The sequence below is a fragment of the Alosa sapidissima genome, chromosome 24 (genome assembly GCF_018492685.1).
Source record: "Alosa sapidissima isolate fAloSap1 chromosome 24, fAloSap1.pri, whole genome shotgun sequence".
Lineage (NCBI taxonomy): Eukaryota > Metazoa > Chordata > Actinopteri > Clupeiformes > Clupeidae > Alosa > Alosa sapidissima.
The window spans coordinates 21,280,185-21,304,757 of NC_055980.1; the positions used below are offsets into that span (position 1 = coordinate 21,280,185).

The window sequence follows — 24,573 nt, forward strand, 5'->3', positions numbered from 1 at the left end:
AACATCAAGGTGTGTGTGTGTGTGTGTGTGTGTGTGTGTGTGTGTGTGTGTGGACACTTGCAATTGCCAACACAAGAGTTAATTTTCTCTTGGATGAAACTCTCTAACGCACACATGTCTAGATCTATGACCAATTTCAATTAATGTTCAGGACAGGGAAATCATCCACCTGTGGAGTTTCATCCGTTTCAGCCTGTGTGTGCATTTGTGGCGTACCTGGGCAGGTATTTCAGCCTGTGTGCATTTGTGGCATACCTGGGCAGGTTTTTCAGCCAGTGTGTGTATTTGTGGCGTACCTGGGCAGATATTTCAGCCTGTGTGTGCATTTGTGGCGTACCTGGGCAGGTAATTCAGCCTGTGTGTGCATCTGGGTCATACCTGGGCAGGTAATCCAGCAGTGTCTTGAGCTCCTGGCAAACGATGTTCACCATGCCGCTCCGCACCGCGTTGTAAGACACGTCAATCAGGAAGATGTAGGCAGGGGGCTGAGGAAGCTTGTTGTTCTATAACCACACACACACACACAAAATCAACATCTCAACTGCTTGTTTACCTCCTTCTTCTAAAGACCAATTGCAATTCATATTACAACAGTATTGCCCAAATTGTAAACCATGTGCTTCAAAGCATTACTGTGACCTCATTTATTGGTCTAGACAGCCATGAATTTTGCCTTTTATGTTGATTTAGACATGTACCTTGGCCAAACTATCAAGACCACACTGTCAAAGCCACACATATCTGTGCCTGGCCTTCAACTTCACGCACTAACTACACTACACTGCATACAGTCTGCCATTACTCTTTAAGAGGGGTTCACAGAAGGCTTTGTTAAGTGTGGTTGAGTGAAACAGGACATGTGTAAAAAGTCCTTTTTTAGCTCCTGACATATTCTGGACTTCTGTTTCTGTGTAAGTTATGGACATTCCAGTGGCTATCGTAAGTCGCTTTGGATAAAAGTGCCAGCGAAATACCTTATTGCCACATTTGCTGCAGCATTGCCAGCCTAAACATGCATTGTGCAGTCCGGCTGATCTCCGCTACTATTGGTCCCTAGTGCTGTTGAGAGTAGTCAAAAGTGGCTAGAAACTCATAGCCGCCCATTGAGAGCTCTAGGTAAGTAGCTTCACACTAAAAACAATACCTACTACTTTTTGATCTTCATAGGATTGATAACACTTGCTTAGATAAGTAAGGGATAATGTATAGAACACCGGCCATTATCGGGAAATAGGTCCCTACAGGACACAGCTGATCAACCGTCTGCTTTGACTTTTGAATGAAGTTCCAGTCCTTGTGGAGTGATGAGAAAGACGTGAATAAGAAGCACAAAAGCCATTTTCCTTGACAGCGGTCTGTTATACTTACCAACAGGCTGTTATCGAGAAATATCAGACTACCGAACGTTGGGAAAGCCCATTCAAGTGAATGGAGCATTCTGCAGCATTATGAAGAGCCGTGCAATAAGCACTTTTAGCAGCGTAGTGCTGGTGAGATTGTACCTTGCAGTAGTCAACAGTGGCTAGGAACTCGTAGCTGCCCATGGAGAGCTCTGGCCGGTCGTAGCAGTCCACCCTCTTCCCTGTGTGGTCCAGATGCTGGAAGTAATGGGGAGGGACTGTGGAGGCAGAGAAACACACAGACATCAATCATTTACATTTATTATTAGGCCTAAACTGTACAAGTGAATGTCTCCATGTATATATGTGAGCATAAGTGTGTGTGTGTGTGTGTGTGTGTGTGTGTGTGTGTGTGTGTGTGTGTGTGAGAATAAATTATGGTGTGTGGATTTGCTTCTGTAAATATTGGTGTGTGTGTGAGCGTAAGTGTTTGTGTGTGTTTGTGGATTCACTTCCGTAAGTATCGGTGTGTCGGTGTGTGTGCGTGTGTGTGTGCGCGTCTCACCCTCTGTGACACAGCTGCAGAATCCGCACTGGAACCTGCGGCCACCCTCAATGAACTGCATGTAGGGACACATGTATGCCTTGCAGCGGTTGCAGCGGATGGGGCCCTGCTCACCGTGATCCACGATGTACGGAGGCACCTGGGGAACAGGGAAAGGTGACAACAGCCTTCGTGAAAACAAGATTCCGTTCCGTCCAGTTCAAGTTAATTGTCATATGCATATGAGTACCACAGCAATGAAAAACAAATGTTCCTTGGCACTCTCAGCGCCAGTCAATAATTAACAATTATAAATAACATTTAAAAACAGCCAAGCACAGTAAACATAGTAACTAAGCTCAGACCTCAGCCCTCTTTCCTGTTGTCTATCATTCAGTAGCCTTGTTACCTGGAGGGAAAAAACTATCCCTGAAACCTGATGTTTCCCCCTTTGTGTGTGTGTGTGTGAATAAGTAAATTAATATCTCAATTTTAAATGAATAAGTAAATTAATATCTCAATTTTAATAATTTTGTCAAATCATTACAATTGCCCCAAAAAAACAAAAAATAATATAAACAAACCAAGAAGTGTGTGTGTGTGTGTGTGTGTGTGTGTGTGTGTGTGTGTGTGCGTGAGAGAGGGGGGGGGGGGGGGGGGGGGGGCACGAACATGTCTATAGAGAGTGTCTGGGAAACAGGATATGCGGTAAGAAGAGTCTTCACAAAAATATAATTTCCTTTTCCCTATCAGATCTGCTTGATATTGACAGACCATAGAAGAAGAGAGCAAAAGCTATGGGGTAACATGAGGTCAAACTGATGAGGAGTGTGTGGAGGGTAACATGAGGTCAAACTGATAAGGAGTGTGTGGAGGGTAACATGAGGTCAAACTGATGAGTGTGTGGAGGGTAACATGAGGTCAAACTGATGAGTGTGTGGAGGGTAACATCAGGGTCAAACTCATGAGGAGTGTGTGGAGGGGTAACGGAAAGAGAGAGGAATCAAAAAGGACAAACATTAAATCAAGTGATATCAAATCAAATGAAATCAAAACAAAAGCTCACATTTACAGCACAGGCTTACCTTATTTGACTTATCTTATTCTTATCTTATCTGCTCTAGAAACCAGCTAACCTAACCTTTAAGAACCAGACGTAATAGGAAGAATACCCCACAACAAATGCAAGATTATATTCGGAAAATACAAAAAGACATGTCTGAGATATGGACGTAATATGAGCACTCATTTTGTAGTGGATGTATTTGTATTGTATGAAAGTTTATGTCTGTGTGTGTGTGTGTGTGTATGCATGTGTGTGTTTGTGTTTTTACCTCATCTGGGGGCAAGGTGGCTAGAGGTTTGATGACTGCAGCCAGGGGCACCTGTGACTGCTTGGACATGTCTGAGGTGCAGGGCACGTTGTAGGCAGTGCAGCGGATGAACCGAGGACTGGCGTTGCCTGGACGGACACACACACAGAGACAGACACAGAGACAGAGACAGAGACAGAGACAGAGACAGAGACAGAGACAGAGACAGAGACAGAGACAGAGACAGAGACAGAGAGAGAGAGAGAGAGAGAGAGAGAGAGAGAGAGAGAGAGAGAGAGAGAGAGAGAGACGTCATCATTGCTAACTCAGCGAGACATACTGTGAGGCACCTGAAGCGGCAGACAACTCATAAGTCAGACATGTCTACCAGCCATTGCCTGTATGGGGGTGAGATTCTTAGAGGACCCAAAACACAAGGAGCACAGACGCATGACTCAGACAGACAGCTCAAAACATCACAAATCCTCTGGGCTAATGCTAGTCACAGACATAAGGTAAAGGCCAATTTAGAGTCCAAGCGACAAGCGTCGCTCGACAAATTATGACGTAAAAGCGACACAATTTATGTCTGCTGGGGTGCACAGACATTGCCCCGATCTCTGGATTGCAACTCACGGTGTGTGTGCTTACTTTCGTTCCGCAGTGACATGTAACGTCAATGTCCAAATTGTTATAGAAATTAGCAGACAATTTGCCGCTGGACTATAAAAGCCTGTAGCTCTGTGACATCTGTTGGAAGCAATTCATTTTTGTCAAGCGACACTTGTCACCTAGACTATAAATTGGCCTTAAAGGCGCAGTGAGGGATTTCGCCGGAAGTCACATTTGTTTGTGTTTATGTTTACATTCATTAGCAGACACTTTTGTCCAAAACAACGTACATTATATTTTAACCAAGGACCAAACGACACACACCAGAGAGGTAGCTCACCCCTCAGTATTCCCAAAGAAATTCCACGCAGGGTTACGTTTTTGTTTGGGGGCAGGCTCACCCCACTTTATTTGTTTCCAGTTTTCAGTGCCTGGGCTGCCTACAGAGACTGTGTTTTTTACAGTGTAATCACGGAATGAGCAGCTAGTGGTCGTGAGGAGATTATTGCTGAATGTGACAAAAAAAATGTTATGGGCTTGAAATCGCGTAAAATCCCTGACTGTACCTTTAATGCTGAGCATTAGATCAATCACTCTATTACCAGATGGGCGAACGTTACCACAATATCATCTCACACAATATTGTTCATCAACAAAAAAATAAGAAGAAACAATTGAGCAGCATTGAGGGAAATGCCACAATATCAAATGATATCAAAGAAAATGTAAAGAAAAAGGGGAACGTTTGGATGTTCTGATGGGTCTATCCAGCACCAAACTTGTTCTTGCTGATCTTTTAAAAGCAACATGAGTTTATTGGTCTCCCTCCATTTTTCCTGAGTGATTGTAAATCATGTTGAACCATTTTGATGTGTTCAAACACAAGCGAAAACAATAACCACCGACAAAAGCGATATGAGCATCTCTCTTCGGGACTGTGCAGCCAGAGGCAACATTAAGCTGGCGATTACACTGAAAACTAGAGGGGCACTCGGGGAGGGTAGACCTCTGCCCACGGATTACCTCAGCCAGCTACAGACAGAAATCGGCTAGTTTCACATGTCCGACAGAAGAAATATTCAACAGACAGAATGTAAAGTGGAAAATATCCTTGGCGAATTAACAAACTAATAACAACTTAAATAAGCTTTTATTGTATACGTATATTGTAACATATGTTACAAAGACGACTTAAATGGAAACAAAGTTATGAAAAGTTTATTTTCTGCAACTAGCACCATACTACAGATAAACAAAATCACACTAGTTAAAGAGTATACTAAATTAATTAATTCATTCATTAATGTGAATGCAGTAAAGAGGATGTGGACTCACCTTGATCTTTGACCTGGGAGTTGGTGGTGACAAGGGGTGGAGCCTGACCTCTGACCCCCGTGGTGAAGGGCTCGGTGCCTTTGTTGGCCTTGTCATCCTCAATCACCTGGATCTGAAGTGGAGAGGGGAAAAAGCCATGAGATAAAATAAATAGACACAAGACACCCCCAATATGTCTGGCGTGCGTGCACACATATACACACACACACAATATACGTCACCTCACATTGCTTTGGCATTCCAACTACTAGTTAAAGGTGCAGTCAGGGATTTTACGTGATTTCAAGCCTATCATTTTTTTTTGTCACATTCAGCAATCATCTCTTCTGACCGCTAACTGCCCACTGAGTGATTCAACTGTAAAAAAAAACAAACTCTGTAGGCAGCCCAGGCTCCGAAAACTGGAAACAAACAAATTGGGGGCAGCCTATCCCCCAAACAAAAATAAAAAACTGCGTGCAATATTTCTGGGAATACTGAAGGTAGGGGTGAGCCGTGTTTCATTTGGTCCTTGGTTAAAATATAATGTAAATTTAAATATATTTATAAATGTAAATAGAAATATAAACACAAACAAACGCGACTTCCTGCAAAATCTCTGACTGCACTTTTACATTCAAAGAAAAGGAAGAACACCAAGATGAGAGGATCGAAGAGGATAACAGACAATTTGTGTCCACCAGTGATCCTATCGTCAGAATATACTTCTCCAGGCACCAGAATATACAACATAGAACTGGAATGGTGTGGAGAATTATTAAGAACTTTACCTTTGCACTCCAGATTGCCTAATCTCTTGGGGTATCTAGTGAAGCTTTCTTTGATTACATTCTGACTGCACTCCCTCTATGACTTATTTAAGGGTCATAAAATGTCACTAAGGTCCACGTAGCTAACCTGATTAAATGTTTTTGTTTATTCTGTAAATCTTCTCAAATAGAAAAAAAGCAGGCTAATAAGCAAGCCTGGCCACTGCTGTGAGCAGGAATATCTGTTCAAGACATTCTACTTTCAATGCAATTAGTATTTCGTGGCTGTTAAATGAATGGTTCAATTTTATCCTGGTATGGATGACAGGATGGTGGTATGAGGATTTTGCAAGCCAGTGCCAATGATGCATTCAGAAGTATATTGCGACGATAGAGGCCCACCACAACATCAAATTAAGTATAGACCCAGCAGAGCACCAAAAGCCGAGTCCAAACGATGTAAGTGACAGTTTTGTTGAGTGACAGTATTGTTGAGACTAGTTCTAGGCATGCGTGTGCGGAAGGTGAGGTGGGGTGGGGTGAAGGTTGGGTTAAGACGTGAATGAGTTGCGTCAGTGAGCTCCAACAACAGCAAGAGCTGATAGGTCATGCAAAGAGAGGAGGACTATCTACAGGAGACGTGCAGACAGGAACAGAGCAGCACCGACTGCTGATGGTCAGTTTATGGACGGACAGATGTGTTCATCCAATGGAATTACATGCGCATGACTTACACATGAACATGGGGTTATCAGAATACTCTGAGCAGCAATCGTGATGCCATAAGAACTCTTCTGAGATAGTCATAATACTAATTTCCCACTGAATGATACCTGCTCAACTCGGCTCAACTCCTATTTTACTCTACTTGATTCAGATGCTTCCTTTCCCCCTTATCGTAGGTGGATACCATTGCGACATGGAAGGAAACAACCATGGCAACATTAACACAGTACACACTGTAACAATCATTAACAATAGCAAGGGGATCTGTGGGAAACTAATAGCTAATTCACGGGAAGATAGAATACTCTTCTTTTTCAATCTTCAAAGCGGTATTCCATTTTCAGAGTGCCAGTCTGAATTTATGAGCGCGCCTGTTGCGAATGATAACGTAACGTAGTTATGAATAACGTTAATTGCTTGTCATGCTAGCACGGACAGTAGGACTGAGGTATTTAAAATGCTGGGCTTGTTCAGAGTGTTATTACACAATAATGACAATAGCAAACCAATCAGTAAGCTACAATACATTCACGTCACATTTGCAGGGTTCCCAGTCTAAGTGAAGTGTAAAATTCCATGACTTTTCCCTGACAAAAAAATAATAATTTCCATGACCTAGTTTATAATGAAGGGTACAAGATTTCAGACTTTCCAAAACTCCATGATATTCCAGAAATTCCATGACCCGTGGGAACCCTGCCTTCCTATCGCCTCACCTTGCTTGGAACCTTAACGGAGGGGATTCCATTAGTACCTACCTACCTGGTACTACTGGGTAAATCAAAAAAAGCGACTAGAGTTGAGACCAGTTGAGCAGGCTCCATTCAGTGGAAAGACAGTACAATAGTGTTGGTATTATCAATACTAACAGAAGTAACAGCAGTAGTAGTAGCAATATTCCTTGTTATATTTAAGATACTTATATTCAGGGCAACGCTGAGTCTCTCAAGCTTGCATGCTCAGGAAACAATCTTGTGCGCTGCAAACAATCGAACACTGGACTGACAAAAGCATGGTCATCTAACGTCATTCCATTTAAATACCAGTGTCAGATTATTTGACAACACAAAGTGCAAAAAAAAAAAAAAAAAAGACAGTGAACATATTCAGGTGGAACACTCACAATACCCAATAAGGTTTCAGAGTGAGGGTGGGGTGTGTTTGTGGAGGTGGTTAGTGCATCACACAGAAGACAGATAAGAGAGGACAGACACACACACACACACACACACGTCACTTACTGGGCTGGGGATAGCGTCTGGGTCTATTCTATGTCTTGTTTTCTGCACAGGCGGCATGCCAGGCGCTTGCTTTTTTTATTTAATGGGGTTTTTTTTTTTTTTGGTCCAGCAAATTGAGAGAGAGAGATAGAGAGGAGGGAGAGAAGAAAGATGCCAAAAACAACAAAACAAAGAGAGACGTGAGGCAAAGGAAGAGAGAATAGAGGGGAAAGGTCCACAGATGAGTAACCATGGTTACCTCTGTTTTCTTTTTTTCTTTTGTGCAGACCAGCAAAACACACATATTAGTCATGAGTGCATTTTTTATTATTATTATTATTATTATTCTTAGAGGGCATTTTCAAGGAAACATGGATGCAAAAGACACTTGCAGTAGTGCATGCAAATAACCTTTTCATATCTTAAAAAAGAAAATGCGGTTTTCTTGTGAGAGCTCAAGCAAAAAAGGCTACACTTCATTTTCAGAGCAACAGTGTAGGCACTATCCAAGTTAAGCCACCTTATGATGCATGCGTGAGACACAGTATAGCCTTCTATCCCAAACGCCATAACACACACCAACACAAACGAACGTTAACTTTGTACATATCACGGCACCATGTCAAGCAAACTGTGTGTGTGTGTGTGTGTGTGTGTGGTGGAGTGTTTGTGTGTGAGTGCGAGTGCTTTTGTATTTGAATGCACCAAGACAAAAGTGAAACTGACATGCTGAGGTGATGGGTGTGATATACACTGTAGTGTGGTATATGTGTGTGTGTGTGTGTGTGTGTGTGTGTGTGTGTGTGTGTGTGTGTGTGCGTGCGTGCGTGCGTGCGATCTGAAGAGCCTGAACAGACATACACCACACTCACAGCCAGAGGATGTGCTTAGGTGCCATTACAACAAACAGCAGTGTAATCAAAGAAGAATTTACTGTTCGGGATTTTGTATTCAAAGCAGAATTTTGTGCACACTTAGATCCATGCAAGTATCTTTCAATGAAAAGAATGGCAGGCGTAGAGGTTTGCATTGCTCTGATAAAAAGACACCATGGATCTAGGTGTGCAAAAGTGTGCAACTCATGATATATATGTGTGTGTGTGTGTGTGAGTGTGTGAGTGTGTACGTACTGGACTCGGGATGGAATCGGGGTCCAACCGTTTCTGTGGCTGAGGAGCGGGAGCAGGAGCCTGGGGAGGCCCTCCAAAGCTCTGTTGCCCAGGATACGGCCCTGGGTAGCCTGGCTGTGGACCTCGCATCTGCCCAAAAGCACCTGGTTCAGAAATAAAAATAAATGTAAGCTTAAAATTAAGAGAACAATTATATTATGCACAACACTGGTTGTATCTTCATACACACTGAAACGTATGGCATGTTATTTCTACAATTAATTGCCTATTGTCAAATTATTGTCAAGTCAATTGCTTTTGAAATGTATAGTTCTATGCAGAGGTTGATAAACTGGGCACAATGGTGGGGACACTACCATTCTGTTGGGAAGGGTACCATTGCACATTTTTTTTTTTATGTTACAAATTAGTAACAACGACAACAGTCTAGTTTCTACCATAGTTCTAGATCTACACCCTTTTGATGCACCTAGTCTGCACTGTGTTCAATACGTGTTGTGCAAATGTTCAGACATGACTGAAGTGTTGCACGATACCTCATTTTATTAGATTGATAAATTAAAGTTGCAGTTGGCAAGTCTGACAGATTGAGGGAACTTAGCCAAAATTGTGAATGTTTACAACTCTCATGCCCCTCCCCCACTACCACCGAGCACCATCTCATCGAGTTTGTGCTTGTCAGTGCGCACCAGACTGTGACTGACAGTCAGATCTCACACAGCCCTGCTCTGATTGGACCAGAAGAACCGGGAGCTGTGGAATTTTTCAAAACAAATAACAGGCTCTAGGTGGAGGTAGAAGTGCAGGTTTTTAATCTAAAACCGGCTGATTTATGTTGTTTTGTCGGAGCATAGTGTCGGTTTCAGTGAATATGATCAAAAAATTCTTGCCAACTGCAGCTTTAAGAATGGCCTTTTAAGGTTTTCAGGTTTTAAAGATGCACTCCAGCCATTGATTATTCCCTAGAGTCTAGACACATATTCACATGTATTTTGTTTTGTCATGAAAAAATCCCTTCATGACCGTAAAACTGCATCTCGACTCGCCCTCTGCCTCATCTCTGAATGTGGGAAGCTAACTGCTCCCGCCCCAGACACTGTATACAACTCCGCCTGCTTTACAACTCGGTTTCACAACATTAATAGCTAACATTGTTATGCTAAGATAGCTAACTCTGCTCATCTTGACAAGCTAAATGTGAAGATACATCCTCAGGAAACCTCTTTTTCTAGAAATTATTTGGAAAACTACCCCGCAAATCAGTCAGGATTGGGTTCCCACAACGACGGGCTGTTCTGATTCGTTAATTGAAGCACTGTCCATCTAAACCAGAAATACTCAGCTGTGGTGTTAACTGCTTATTTAGCTCATTGTGTCTTTTAACACATCATTATCAACTCATTGAGTGCCAAAAACGTAATATTCCGTTTTTCGCTTATTTTTTTTATTACGAAACTAGACACTCTAACACACCTTATATGTGATTTTGGGAACTCTGATGAATGGAAATGAAATATATGAAGATCGAAAACTCATGAAAACGCACAATCTGGACATTTTATCTGGACTCGGTTGCCGCTTTGGGTCGAATCAGTGACGCATGCATGTCATCTCAAAACCAGGCCACTTTCGTGGGTCTATCACTAGGTGGCAGTCTCGCCAGGTCTTGCTGATCACTTCCCGGAAAGTTTACAGGCAACACTTCATATTTCATGAAAGACGTTATATCTCCATTTCTAGAAAAAAACTAGCCACTGTTTAGCTTGCGATTTCTCAGGAACAGAGGCGTGTAGAAATACACGGTTTGCACCCACTGAGAGCTTACCTCGACCTAAGTCTCACCTTTTAAACGAGCCATTGTATGTATTCATAGCTATAACACAGAATATGCTGTGGCTGTACAAAAATCATCAACAATGGTCTAGATTGCTGGCACTCTAGGACAAAGCTTCCGAAAACAGCTTGGCATTCAATGAGTTAACAATATGAATCAAAACACCTCATGCCAAATGCATGCTAAAAACGTTACGAAAAAGGTTAAATTTACTGATTTACTGATGGTTTATGCCGTGGCACTGATTCAGTACTGTGTACTGGAATTAGACATTTAGGCATAGCATCATGCCAAAGCAAACATTATGGCACCATGACAAGTTTAAACTTGCCTAAGACGACAAACACTTAAAATGGGGCACAGCCACAGTGGCGGGCACACTAACCGTTCTGTTGGTTGGGGTACCCCTGCATGCCTGGCTGAGGGCCTGGCATACCCGCTGTGGCGGGGCCCATCTGTGGAGGCATGCCTGGCTGGATGGCCCCCGGGGCCACATGGTTGGCCTGGGACATGGGGGGCCCAGACATGGAGGGATGCGGGATCGGGGGGCCCTGCATGCCTTGGGGCCTCGGAGGGGCGCCCCCCTGTGGTGGAAAGCCAGCGGCGCCGGGCGGAGGAGGCACGGGCCCAGAGAGAGGCGGGGCTGAGTGGAAGGGTGAGGGCTGGGAGACCGGGGGCTGCTGCTGCTGCTGCTGGGTCATCTGCTGGGTCATGGGGGCGCCTGGGTACGACTGCAGCGACGACTGGGTGGAGGTCGGGGGTGGAGGGAGGCCTCCAGGGAAGCCGGAGTTGGTGGCAGCAGCTGGGCCAGAGGGCGAAGGCTGTGAGGTGGGAGGTGGAGGCCTGGGGAAGCCAGCCTGCTGCTGCTGCTGCTGCTGTTGCTGAGGGACACCCTGGGGAGGTAGTGGGCCTCCATACAGGTGCTGGGAGCTGGGCGGGGGTGCTGCTGTCGGGGGAGCTCCAGAGGAGAAGGGGGCTTGCTGCGAGGGCGGAGGTCCAGCAGCAGAGAACGGAGGCAGCTGCTGCTGCGGCGGTGGTGCTGGCTGGGGCTGGGCGGGTGGAGGAGCTCCGGGAAAGGCCTGCGATGCCTGGGAGACGGGTGGAGCTGAGGCAGCAGCAGCAGGAGGTGCGGCTGGGGTCTGGGTGGGGGGAGCGGTGGAGAAGGCCGGTGGGGGTGCGGAGGAGGTGGGGAAGGGCTGCTGGCCAGGTGTGGGACCCCCGTAGAAGGACTGAGGGGGGCCAGGGGCAACTCCGTCACCTGCGGCAGAGTGTGGGGAGGCGGAGGAGGTGGGGGGGAAGGAAGGACGCGGTGCTGTGGATGTGTAGGCGCCAGAGACTGGAGGCACAGCTGTGGAAACAAAGCAAAGAAAGTAAACAAACAAACAAGTACACACATACACTCACAAATATCCCTCACATTCATTCATGAGAGCAATACGAACTGGTACAAGGCAAAGCATTCATTGCTCACAGCAAAGTAAATATTTATACTTTGGATTAATCTAATTGGTTTGCTAAATTAGCACAATGGCTGCTCAATTAGTTATAGAAGTTATGTAACACATCAATTTTATCATCTATCTTTGGATACTAGTCCCTCTCTTCCCCCGAGTTTGAAATGATGCATTTTCTTGAATGAACTTCTCCTATTTAGCCTGATAATGGCCACCATCAGACTCCTCACCATAGCCAGGAGTTGCTCCTGTGGGGGGGGCTGACCCAACCTGCATCCCCGCCATCTGATTGGTCATCTGCTGCATGCTTGTAGGTGGGCCAGCGAATGGCTGGCTGTAGCCTGACTGGGGGGAGGACAGGTTCATGGGTGCTGGGGCATAGGGCTGGGACGCAGGAGGCCTGAGAGAGAGAGAGAGACCGACACACACACACAAACACACACACACATTTCCATTTATTGTGATTGGATGACCATGACAATGGCAAACCCTACTAATGATTAAAGTTCTCCAGAAAACGTTGTTGCCCTGGATCAATGGGAAGGTGCCAAAACCACAATAATGAGGAACGTTGCCCAGCAACATTGCTCAGAAAGTTGCCCCATGTATCATCAGCTTTAACCAGAGACTTTCTAATGAGGAGACACAGCACTCCAAAAATCCTCCATGGAAACGCATGGGGTTAAGTTTGTAGTTATCTACACATATCCCACCCCTTCCGCGGCAAAAAGTCGACATGTGAATACATTGAGCCAATCACGTGGTGTGTTGTGAAGACATCGTGCCAATCATCATTCGCCTATTCCACAATTACAGTAATGATGACGGATGGTAACCGCAAAGACCATGAGGCCTAAAACAGGTCTTCAAGTGGGGCACTGAGATTAGCGGGGTGCTCTGAGTCACTGCACACTGACCTCTGGTTTGGGGGTGCACTGGGGGGAGGGCCGTTCTGTGCTTGACCCCCACCATACTGTCCGTAGGCTTGGGGGGCTGAGGCAGGCGGAGCGCCTGAAGTGGGGGGGCCGCACATCGAACCTGCGTGGGCAAGAGAGGGTAGGTAGGTTAGCAATCAAACACGCAAACATAAAGAATATGCATGCATTATCTAATACATATAGCATAGGCTATACAAAAAAAAAAAAAAAAAAAAAAAATCACATCAGAAGAACACATCAGCACTATAAGCATTAACGGCACGCCACAAAACACCATAACAATCCTGAATGTTACTGCAGCAGGCACCAAACGTTTCACTATTCAGCCGTGAAGCTGCCAGCTTACTGACGTCATCAAGCCAGAAACAAATGGAAAAAAAGAGAGAGAAAAGATGGGAAAGGGGGAAAAAAAGAGCATGTTGGCAGAGATATGAAGGGCAAATGACAGCATCTGCTTGTGAGCAGCACAGGAGGCAGTGACCCATCACAACCTTGACTAACCCAGCCTGAGTCCCTCCCCAAAGGGGCAGCAGCATTCGGCCCAGGCATGGCCCAGATCCGTTCCAGATACGGAAACGATCTAAAAGGTGATGATGCACAGGCTAAATTGTTTGATCAATGTTACTGGGCAATTCTGAGCCATGATGTTCGGGAACTTTATATACACTTTTTTTAAATACATTTTTTAATCTGGAGATCTTTAATCATCAGAGGACACATTGCTGCAATGCAAACATCTAATCAGAATACTAAAAATAACTGCCCAGGAACAACAGTCAAAAAGCAGCCCCGATGTATCACCTTGAGTGAAGCTAAAGGCCAATGCCCATTGGTGACGACAATGCTAGAGTCTTATTATGGAACGTACCTAATATTCTAAAAACCCATAAATAAGCTTCCCTCAAAACGGTGAAAGCAATATTTAGAGATACAGTAGCTACAATACAACAATGACAGAAACCCAGCGTTATGGTGCAACTTAAATTTACAATAACTACATTTACATTGGGCTATGCCATTGAGGGTGTTCACACTTGGTCCCTTTCAGGCTTCTAAACGAAGTCCAGTGATACCACCTCGGCACGGTTCGCATTATCTGTGCATTGTGAACACAAATCGCCCTGGGTTCTCATTCACATTTTGCATTGTAGGCTAGCCTATTTTGTCCTACTTGACTTTACATTGCCAACAGAGAAGGCATGTTGTTTATTATTTAAAAAAATAACTATTATTATTAGGTTTATGATAGGCCTACAGACATTTGTAATTTGGCTACAAATTTGGTGTGTTCTGACGTTAACGTTTGGCTGAATTTCTTTTCATCCAAGCTATTGGTTTGGTAGCCTAACTAATGAAGAATTAGCCAACTTTGGTGTCATGTAAGGACCCTGTTCATGTTGTACAGCAGTGGTTCTAAAACTTTTTGTCTGGCGACCCCCCCAAAAAAACATGGGCCAAGTCTCACGACCCCCTTCTCTCTAACCGGTAGAATTTGGTTTCGAAATGTTGTGAGATGGGCATTGGAAGCAGAGGCAGACAATGTCTTCTCTCATAGGTAGTGTCAACATCAAAGGCATTATGTCAATGGCAGCCCTGACTAAAAACCTTTACAAAAATGTCTTTAATCCAGACTGCAAATCCTTTCGCAACCCCTCCAATATTTTTGGCTACCCCCAGTTTGAGAATCACTGTTGTACTTGTCATGACATTTTGAGTCTGTTAGGAATCACAAAGGCACAGTTCAGTACATGGCCCCATTGCATAGCTTGTAAGCCCTTTGGCTGCTTTAGCAGCTAGCCGGCTAACTCACAATTTCTTTTCCACATTTTTTCCGACCGACAGTATTCTGTGAACATTATCAACTGAGCTTTGTGTTATGGCTGGAGTTCTCCTTTAACTGTATTTATTAAATTAACTGCATCAAATTTGTTTTGTTTCCTAGTGTGATACTTTTAACCTAAATGCCAAAAAAGGTATGTTAAAATTGTTGCTGTACAAATACGTGGATTTAATTTAACTAACTATTTCTATGGTCATACCCTCAAGACATAAAACCGTGTCCTAAACTCTGTTTAGAGTAGAGCTGCAATGATTAATCGATTAGTTGTCAACTATTTAATTAATCGCCAACTATTTTGATAATCGATTAGACATTTTTAAAGGGAAAATCATCAACATTCTTTGATTGTAGCTTCTTAACCTTCAGCTTTACTTACAATACTTTGTATTGTTATTACTATTATTTTACAAATTCATTTATTTTATTTTTACAGCACTTTGGTCAAATGTTGTTTTTTTAAATGTGCTATAATAAATTGACATTGACTCCTCTATGACCATGAACTAAATATCTTTGGTGTATGGACAAAATAAGGCTTTAGAAGACATAATCTTCGGAAAAGACATTTTCTGCGTCAAACAACTAATCGATTAATCGAGAAGCAGATTAATCGACTATGAAAATAAACGTTCGGTGCAGCCCTAGTTTAGACGTGTCTGTGCATAAGACGCAGTCTGTGTGAGCATTGCTCATGTTTAAAAGAACTGGTAGTGTGAGACACTACCAATGGGCTTAGCCTTCAGAATGACCTTGCATCCCCACAAACATACAAGTTGAACTGGCTGGCAACAGAGTTGGGGGGGATAAGGCAGGTGGGGTTGAGACAAAGCTTTGGGACAAAAAAGGGGAGTGACTGCCAAGCACAATTAGACAAAGTTACCTAAGTCAAGAGGAGAGGAGGAGGACAGGTCAGAGACTAAGTTTGCTGCAAAAGCCTTAGAGGGAAAGCTTGCATAAGGAGAATATCCTGAAATACAAGAAAAGAACAGCAGTGAGGGGAAAAGTCGGCAGTGACAGAAAAACAGAGTGAGGAAGGACGGAAGGGAAGAAGATATTTGGAGAGAGAGAGAGAGAGAGAGAGAGAGAGAGAGAGAGAGAGAGAGAGAGAAGAAAGAAAGAAAGAAAGAAAGAAAGAAGAGAGAGAGAGAGAGAGAGAGAGACCTGGATAATAAGAAGAGAGAGACCAAGCTGACAGGGTTTGGTGTTGTCAAACTGCTTTTTCTAAAATAGTAGAGGTAGAGGGGTTGGGCCCCTGTGAGCCTCGAGTGTGAGAAATCGCATTACATTAGTGTCACTGTACAGACAGAAGTGCTTTCTGGCAGTGCTCTGCCAGGCGAGCTAGAGATCTCTCTTCACAGAAAAGTCTGTTGAAGAACACTATAGTTTCACTTCCGTCAGCCCAATTGATAGAATTAGAAGGAACTTTAGAGACTGGACACTCAGTTGTGACCTTGAACCCACACACTCCCTTCCTCAGAGAGAGAGAGAGAGAGACTCCACAGAGTCCGCAACTGAAGCACTAGGTTCGCGGAGCGTAAAAATAATTTTAGAAGACTGGTCTAATCTAATAATGTGTGGGGGCAGCCGTGGCCTACTGGTTAGCGCTTCGGACTTATAACCGGAGGGTTGCCGGTTTGAACCCCTGACCAGTAGGCACGGCTGAAGTGCCCTTGAGCAAGGCACCTAACCCCTCACTGCTGTTGTTGCAGGCAGCTCACTGCGCCGGGATTAGTGTGTTTGACTAATTCACGGATTGGGATAAATGGCAGAGACCAAATTTCCCCTCACGGGATCTGTGAGTGTATATATATATATATATATATATACTATATACTAATTTCTTCAAACATCTGCGCTGCCATCACGTCTGGTGTAGCCAGTTCCATTGATTATAGTGGAAGCTAAATGTTGCTCTGCAGTGTTTCCCATACATTGACTTATTTGTGGCGGCCCACCACAATATCAACACTGACCACCACACAATGATTTTCCAGATTGTACTAAATTGTGCTTAAATCTGGTTAGCATCATAACCACACTGTGCTAATTAGTTAAAAACTGTTGCATTGAAGTTAATTCTGCAAACCAACCACCACAAATGGAATTCAGTTTTCTGGGAAATACTGGAATGTAACACTTCAGTAACGTGCCTGGTGTAGCCTGTACTGTAGGTCACACAACTGGGAAATTAGGCTACTATACACCTGAGAGAATTCTGCTGAAATGTGTAAAAGTTGAGGCAAGTAATTAAAACATTACTTTTTGAAATACCTTAACCGATCTAAACACCTCTGACTGAGAGGCTGGACAGTGAGCTGAAAGTACAGGAATGTAACCTACATAAGTTTCAGCTGGGGATGTGCCCAAAAAAGCCTTGTGGAATTCTTGTAGACTTTACAACTACATCTTATTGTTGAAGGTGTTGTGCTGAGGGGCCTTGCATTCTTGGTGCATAATGTTCCAGGACTTTACACAAATTCTTGCAAATAGATTTCTGACAGTTGCTGGTTGCAATTTTCACAAAGAAGCAAAGTCATGGAATGCAATATTTGCTATTCTTTTTTAGCTCAAAATCATCTCTTTCTTTTAAACCATTTTTTTTTTTATTCCTGCGGCAAATTCAGTAATTTATGGCTGCACTAATCACAACAAACCCTTCCAAAGCCAGTGTCACCGTGCCGACCTCATATTTAGCCCCGTGACACAACACCCACCACGCCATGAGTGTCCGTCTTGTCTTACCTGGCACTGGAGCTCCAGGCTGGTAAGCAGAAGTGGGTCCGTTGTAGGGGGGGTACTGCCCTGGGTACCCTCCGGCCATGTGCTGGCCCCCATAGGCAGCCTGCGGGTAGCCCTGGTATCCAGGCTGAGGAGGACCGTAGGGGGAGGCCATGTGTGGTTGCTGGTTCACATTCATCCTCTCAATTCATCCCTTTTGGAGAGGACACACAGAAAAGAGAAGGAAATCTTGAGAACCATGGTTTAGTCTTTCTGTATGCATTGCTATTTAAAAAGCAACAGGAGATGGAATGAGTACCAAAAGAATGGAAAAGAACGGAATGAGATGGAATGAGTACCAAAAGAATGGAAAAGAAGGGAATGAGATGGAATGAGTACCAAAAGAATGGAAAAGAAGGATACAAGGAAGTTTATTGTCACATGCATATAGTTACTGGAAGTAAGAAATGCAGTGAAATTATGTCTGGTGTCAGCCTATTTGTGCATTAATGAGGGGGGTGGGGGGGGGGGGGGGGTAAAAGTGCAGTAGAAGAGGGGTTTAGTAGATTAAGTGGCAAGGGCTGCATAAAAAAGGTGGGGGAGGATTGGGATTGGGTGGGGGGCACAAACAAGGAGCACCCAAGAGCAACAGGGGCAAGGAAAAACTCCCTTACCAGGGAAGAAACCTTGGGCAGATCCACGGCTCAAGGGGCTAACCCAACTGCCAGGGGTCTTGGTGTGTGTGTTGGGGGGGATGACAGGGGAGATGGGATAGTGTGCTGTGTATGTGGGGAGAGGGCAGTGTGCAATATAATAGAACGGAATGAGATGGAATGAGTACCAAAAGAATGGAAAAGAACGGAATGAGATGGAATGAATGGCAAAAGAACCAATAGTGCTAGACCTCCTGCTCTATAAAATCGACAGCATAAATAAACTTGCCAGTTTTACACGTATAAAGCACATCAGCATTCAGAACAAGATTTTACTAATAAGGACTTCACACATAGACACTTATTTCAAGAGTGCAAGGTTTAAAAACACACTGCAGTAGCCTATGTAGCCAATGCAAGGCCAAACTTCTGTTGTAATTTGTCCCACATCACTTAGTTTTAGCTTACACTCTGTACTCAAGACATGAGCAGCTGGACATGACGTATGACCAAATCGGAGTAGCAACCAACTGGGCCCGACTTTCTTGCCGTGCTTCACAGAAAACACATATAAAGATGATGTTGCTGGTTAAACTGGTGGTTGATACTGTGGATCCCTGAGATGTCTGTTTTCTCATATGGTGACCTGATCAGTTCCAGAAGCAAAACCCTTTATGCCAGTTTTGTTTAGCATAGTATTGTAAAATTTACTATATTTTTCATTACTGACAGTAAAGTTACTGCAGATCAACAATCAGCATAGTGACTGAGGCCTCAGAGCTGCTTCTTTTGTGCATGCAAAAGTGCACCTCTTCCTGTAACTTACTTCCCTTCCCTGTGCTCCTGCAATAGGCCTAGCTCTGTCGCAGGCATCTTCTGCTTACACAGCACGCTATGAGGCACTAATAGAATCATCATCACTCGCTCCAGTGAAAACAAGAGCAGTAAGAGATACTGAACCCTTTAAATAGCTACAGATGGCAATGATGTTAAAAAAAAAAAAATGTAAAAATGTTTCTGCACTCCCAAACACCATTTAGGATAACACTGCTGCATTCTCAAAGCCCAGGTAAGATAAGCCAGCCAGGAGACCTTGTCAAATGCTCCATCTTATAGCGTAAATGTCTTAGTCTAGTAAAAGGAGACCCTGCATTTTCAGTATTTCAGTATTAGAACCTCACCCCCTGAAAGAGTGTGAAATTAATTTACCATCATTGATGGTGTTTGTAAGTTATTCTGCACCAGGTAGAACTAGCCTAGCTAATTCTTTACACAAACATACGGGCATTTGTACAGATGGTAACAGGTATGCCATGCTGTTGGAGGTGTAAACAAAAGCTGCATGGCAATTAAGATCACATAGATAGGAGCTGAAGGGATAAAGGTATTTTGGCATGTTTATATCTATAATGAAAGGACAGTTTTTATAGCTATACAATATACATGTGTACTCACTTTTGGCACCTTGGCTATCATAATGGTAACTATAACAAGCTATTAGAGTTTTTTGAGTGGTCTGTGAAATAAGCTGGTGGGAAAGACTAAGGGTCTAAATGACTAATACAGTTCATGGATACACGTCAATCATGGGCCTAGCCTATAACTAATTCCACAGATGTGGCCATGCCTGTCAAATTAACCTGTTGAGGAGGGAATTATTTTCTTGACATCTTCAAGAATTCTATTCAAACAATCTACTCATGGATTTCACCAGGTCACTTTCCACAGGTGTATAAAATCAAGCACCTTGATTATCAATGCAGACTGCATGGTGCTTGATTAATACACCTGTGGAAAAGTTACCGGTACATACAGTCTGTGAGGGAAATCTCCGAGGGTAATTCATAGTGCGGAACTCTCGATTCGCGAACATTCTGATCACATATTTGTGACCGTATCACCACGGTGAATGGTGGAGGTGTGGCAATACAACATCTGCTAACTTCCCACAGAAGTGATGCTAATTCACACAGTCAACATCATGGTTTACAGTGTGCAGTGTGCACAAGGAGAAAAACAAATCGATGCTTCATATTTTTGTTTAGGTTGCCAGCTGGTACAAAATACAAACACTGTTATTCTCTCAGCACACAGGAGTAGTTACATGGGCCACAAAAAGCTTTGACCCAAAAAGGCAATAATGGCATCATTGGCCTAATGTAATGACACCTTATTCTCTACTGAAGAAAGTAATGCTCACAGTTGATCAAAGCTCAGCTGTTCACAAATGGAATGCTCAACATGGATTTAATTACATCATACCAATTTTAGAGCTGACACAAAATAGGGCTACTCAACATTGTTACTGTCTGCTATTGTGTGACATAAACGAGAAACAGATTGGCCTAAAACTCCTGTGCTACTTCTTGCTTTGGTACTAAAGGTGTCTAAACTACACTCCGTTCATGAAGCAGCACCATGATCATACATTTTATTCAACACATGGAATAGAAGAAAGTCAGTCACTAGCCTTTTACTTAATGGCAGGTATGCTAGGTCAGTCTAACTAAAAATTTACTACGAGAAAACAGTAACTGACATAGGCTACCTAACCTGAGTGATGTTGTCTACTGCATACATAACTCTAGAACAGTGACAGAGTTAATTTGTCTTCCTGTTATCTAAAGGCATGTGCCGGATTTTTGTACCTGGTCTGTTCCATCTTACGTCACAACCAAGCCTTCAATTATTTGCACTTCACCACACCTTTGGGCTGTATACGTAAGAAAATCTTTTCCCTTCACCGAGATGAAATGTTTCCTACTCACTGAGCATTTGATTGAATCTAAAAGCAATGACTGATCACTGCAAACCACATGGTAATCAACTGTCTCTCTCTTGCATGTGTTTTCAGGCATATCTGAGCCTTATCTGTGCCACTAAACTGACAGGGTTTACTAACATGGGAAAAACAACACCAAGTGTTAAGCTTGGAGCTGTGGAATAAGTATGACACTGCCATATGAAAGAGACAGGTTAAAAAGGACATCATGATTCACACAGCACAGGTGTATACCGCCTGGGTTCTGCGATTGGATCACCATAAAGTATGTCGCAATAGTTCCAATTGAGATGTTAGCCTGAGGAATAGCATAAGGTTGCAAACACCCGGGTCAAAGGTCTGCTTTGCAGACTATCCACATGTTAAAGTAACAGATACGGATCTTAAGAATGGCCGGCTGGATCGAGAACCCAGTGGCGTACCATCCACTCCTAAAAATTATAGATACGAGTGGTCTGTATGGCAACCGTGACAAAAGTGGGCACCTATTTGCTTGAAAATATTACATTCCCTGAAACGTAATCTCATTGTGGAAACAGAGTCCCCGCTCATGTTACAAATGGGCATCATCACCAACAAAAGTCCGAATGCCTCACCAGGCCCGACCACACCAGTAACTAATTGTAACGTTAGGGTACGTGAAACAATTTCACTAGGATTTAACTAGGTTAGGTATCGGTACGTATAATGAAAAAACAAGCTCATTCCGGTCAACTAAGACATTTCCATTGGCTACTGGAACTGGCACTCTTCAACCAAACACTGTGGTTTTAATAATTTAGATGAAATAGATAGCTAACGCTAGTGAAACAGTAGCCCATGTAATATCATAGCCAGCAACAGTATGATACCTTTGCTACCTAGCTTACGTTATATTCATTGACAGGCCTGATAAGTGACCTAAATCTGGCTACTGACGTCTATCTTACTTTTCATAGCACAATCTGAGCTAACACTTCACGTTAACGTTAGTAACCGTCTAATGATGACTTCTCGTTCAAAATACCCTATATGTAAGGAAACAGCTAGGGATCTACACTCGTTTTACACAATCCAGTCTTCGGTTCTTGTGATCCACACATTGCGGCGTGCATGTAATTCCGTTGAGGGCCATTTTGGTTCGCTTCCAGGGCGTAGTAGCTAGAAAGCTAGCAATCATCTAACGTTACGGAACTAATAATGTAAAACATAGTGACAAACTAGGTACCTAACGTTAGTTAGCCATTCAGTCTGACTACTAAAGATTACAAATTGTGCTATACGTGATAGGTACCTTACAATAGGAACTTTCGTGGTTCCTAGACTAGCTATGCTAAGCACTGTTGCCACTTCTAGGACAGTAAAACTACAACAGAATAACTGTCGACAATTAGTAACGTAAGGATATTATTACTTCAGAGAGCTTACGTTAACCTTGTACAGCGATGTTGACTTGAAGGGTAGACTTAACGTTAACGTTAGGTGACGTTAACGTTAAGTCGCCGTGTTATCGCTGCTAGCTCAAGACGCTCTCGGCAGCTTCCTTACTATCAGCTGTCCAGTTAACATGCCATTCCTAACTATCCTAGGTGAAACTACGAAACGACCTTAGACTAACCGGCGTATTTGCTAGTTACCATTGTAGTACTCGTTAGGGTACGATTAGTCTACAAGTCGTATCAAGACCACCAACTGAAGGCCTGCTGAAATTACATTACAGCCATAGTCACAGTAATGCTAAGGTAATGAATGTAGCAGCTATGCTAATGTGTAACACCAGTCAACTGCTATCAGTATGGTATGTGGAGGGCTAAAGCTAACGAAGTTAACGTTAGCTGCGACTTCAAATAATGCCAAATATGCATCGCCCTTCGAAGGGATTTGCTGGGCTAGTCTGTTAGCTTGCTAGTAAATTGCTTAGCCAAAAAAAGCTACAAGCTAACTTTAGCGGTTGACGACAACCATTACTTGACACTCACCTCACCTCCAATTAGGTTCAGTATGTAAGTGGGCAATCCAAGCGGACAGATGTCCCACGTTCTCTGACGGTTCGACCTGCCTGTGGTCGTTATGGGTTTCACAAAATTGTATATACAATCAATATCTTCCAGGCCGGTAATATTGCTACTAATCCCTTCCTCAGTTTCGCTTGACGCGGAGTGCCTGGTATGAGTCGAATGTGAGTGGCGCATGCGTCGCGTTTGAGTCGCGCATGCGCGTCACTTCATATATTTTTATTTTTCAAATATATAACAAAAAAGCAATGACTTGTTGCCTTTCAGTAAAATATGACCGAGTATAGACACCGTCTTCCTGTACCTTAATGTTTACATTGCGACGTTTAGCCGTAACTGTTCATGCTTGAGCATGCGCCACTCACATCTACGTTCGACTCACATCAGGCAATGCAACGTGTCCTCAAAAGACTGGTACGAAAACTTGTGTCAAAATATATAGTGGCCTACACAAATGTATGTTTTGCTCAGTGATTTCATGGGATTAACCAACCCCACATAAAACGACAGAGAACGTGAGTTAACGTTTTTCAGCCGTATTAATTAAGAGGACTTAGAAAGAAATTTGCCATTTGTATCAAGACTGCATCATGACACAAGCAGCCTAAATTATGCTAAATTACACATCCGGTTTACATCCGTGTTTTGGCAATCTCGGGACTCGGCCGAAAACTGTTAAACCTTGTCAAATTAACAGTCCTGTTTATATTCTTGCATTTTCTCTGGTTGTACAGCATCTAAAAATTAGAATGTCGTGGAAAAGTTAATTTATTTCTCCGTAATTTATGTCAAATTTATTTTAATATATTTTAGATTAATTTCACATAAAGTAAAACATTTCAAGGCTTTATTATTATTTTTTTTTAATCTTGATGATTAAGGTTTACATAGATACAAATTCAGTATCTGAAAATATTACAATTAAGAGTTTATAGTACAAAAATGCAAACCTTCTGAAAAGTAGCCTAAATAACTATAGTCTGATTTCATTTAATCTGAATTTATTTGCACTCAATACTTGACCGGGGCTCCTTTTGCATAAATTACTGCATCAATGTGCATGCATTACGCATGCAATGTGTTGTGGCATGAAGGCAGTCTGCCTGCAGCACTGCAGAGGTGTAATGGAAGCCCAGCTAGTAGTTTTGCCACTGTGCCTGTGCCAGGTCCTGCTGGTGGAAAAGGAAATTATTATACCATAAATGGAACACCATTTACATTAACATTTATTCATTTAGCAGATGCTTTTATCCAAAGTGACTTACATATGTCAACTACATTACAAGGGCCATTCTCCCCAGAGCAACTTGGGGTTAAGTGCCTTGCTCAAGGGCACGACGGTGGAAGCTGGGAATTGAGCCCACAACTTCAGGCGACTGCATGCTCTTAGT

The 24,573-nt window shown here is 43.2% G+C and overlaps 1 protein-coding gene across 1 annotated transcript in view; it reads right to left on the minus strand.

Moving 5' to 3' along the window:
• Window positions 1–23,733, minus strand: part of sec24c (SEC24 homolog C, COPII coat complex component) — a 37,384-nt gene extending 13,651 nt beyond the window's left edge. The window contains 12 exon segments of the mRNA XM_042082606.1: window positions 379–503; window positions 1,503–1,618; window positions 1,906–2,044; window positions 3,219–3,346; window positions 5,145–5,256; window positions 8,970–9,112; window positions 11,189–12,151; window positions 12,488–12,657; window positions 13,175–13,295; window positions 15,916–16,002; window positions 17,778–17,967; window positions 23,147–23,733. Coding sequence (XP_041938540.1) covers window positions 379–503; window positions 1,503–1,618; window positions 1,906–2,044; window positions 3,219–3,346; window positions 5,145–5,256; window positions 8,970–9,112; window positions 11,189–12,151; window positions 12,488–12,657; window positions 13,175–13,295; window positions 15,916–16,002; window positions 17,778–17,952 — 2,279 coding nt within the window. The 5' untranslated portion in view covers window positions 17,953–17,967; window positions 23,147–23,733.
• Window positions 23,734–24,573: the final 840 nt, after the last annotated feature.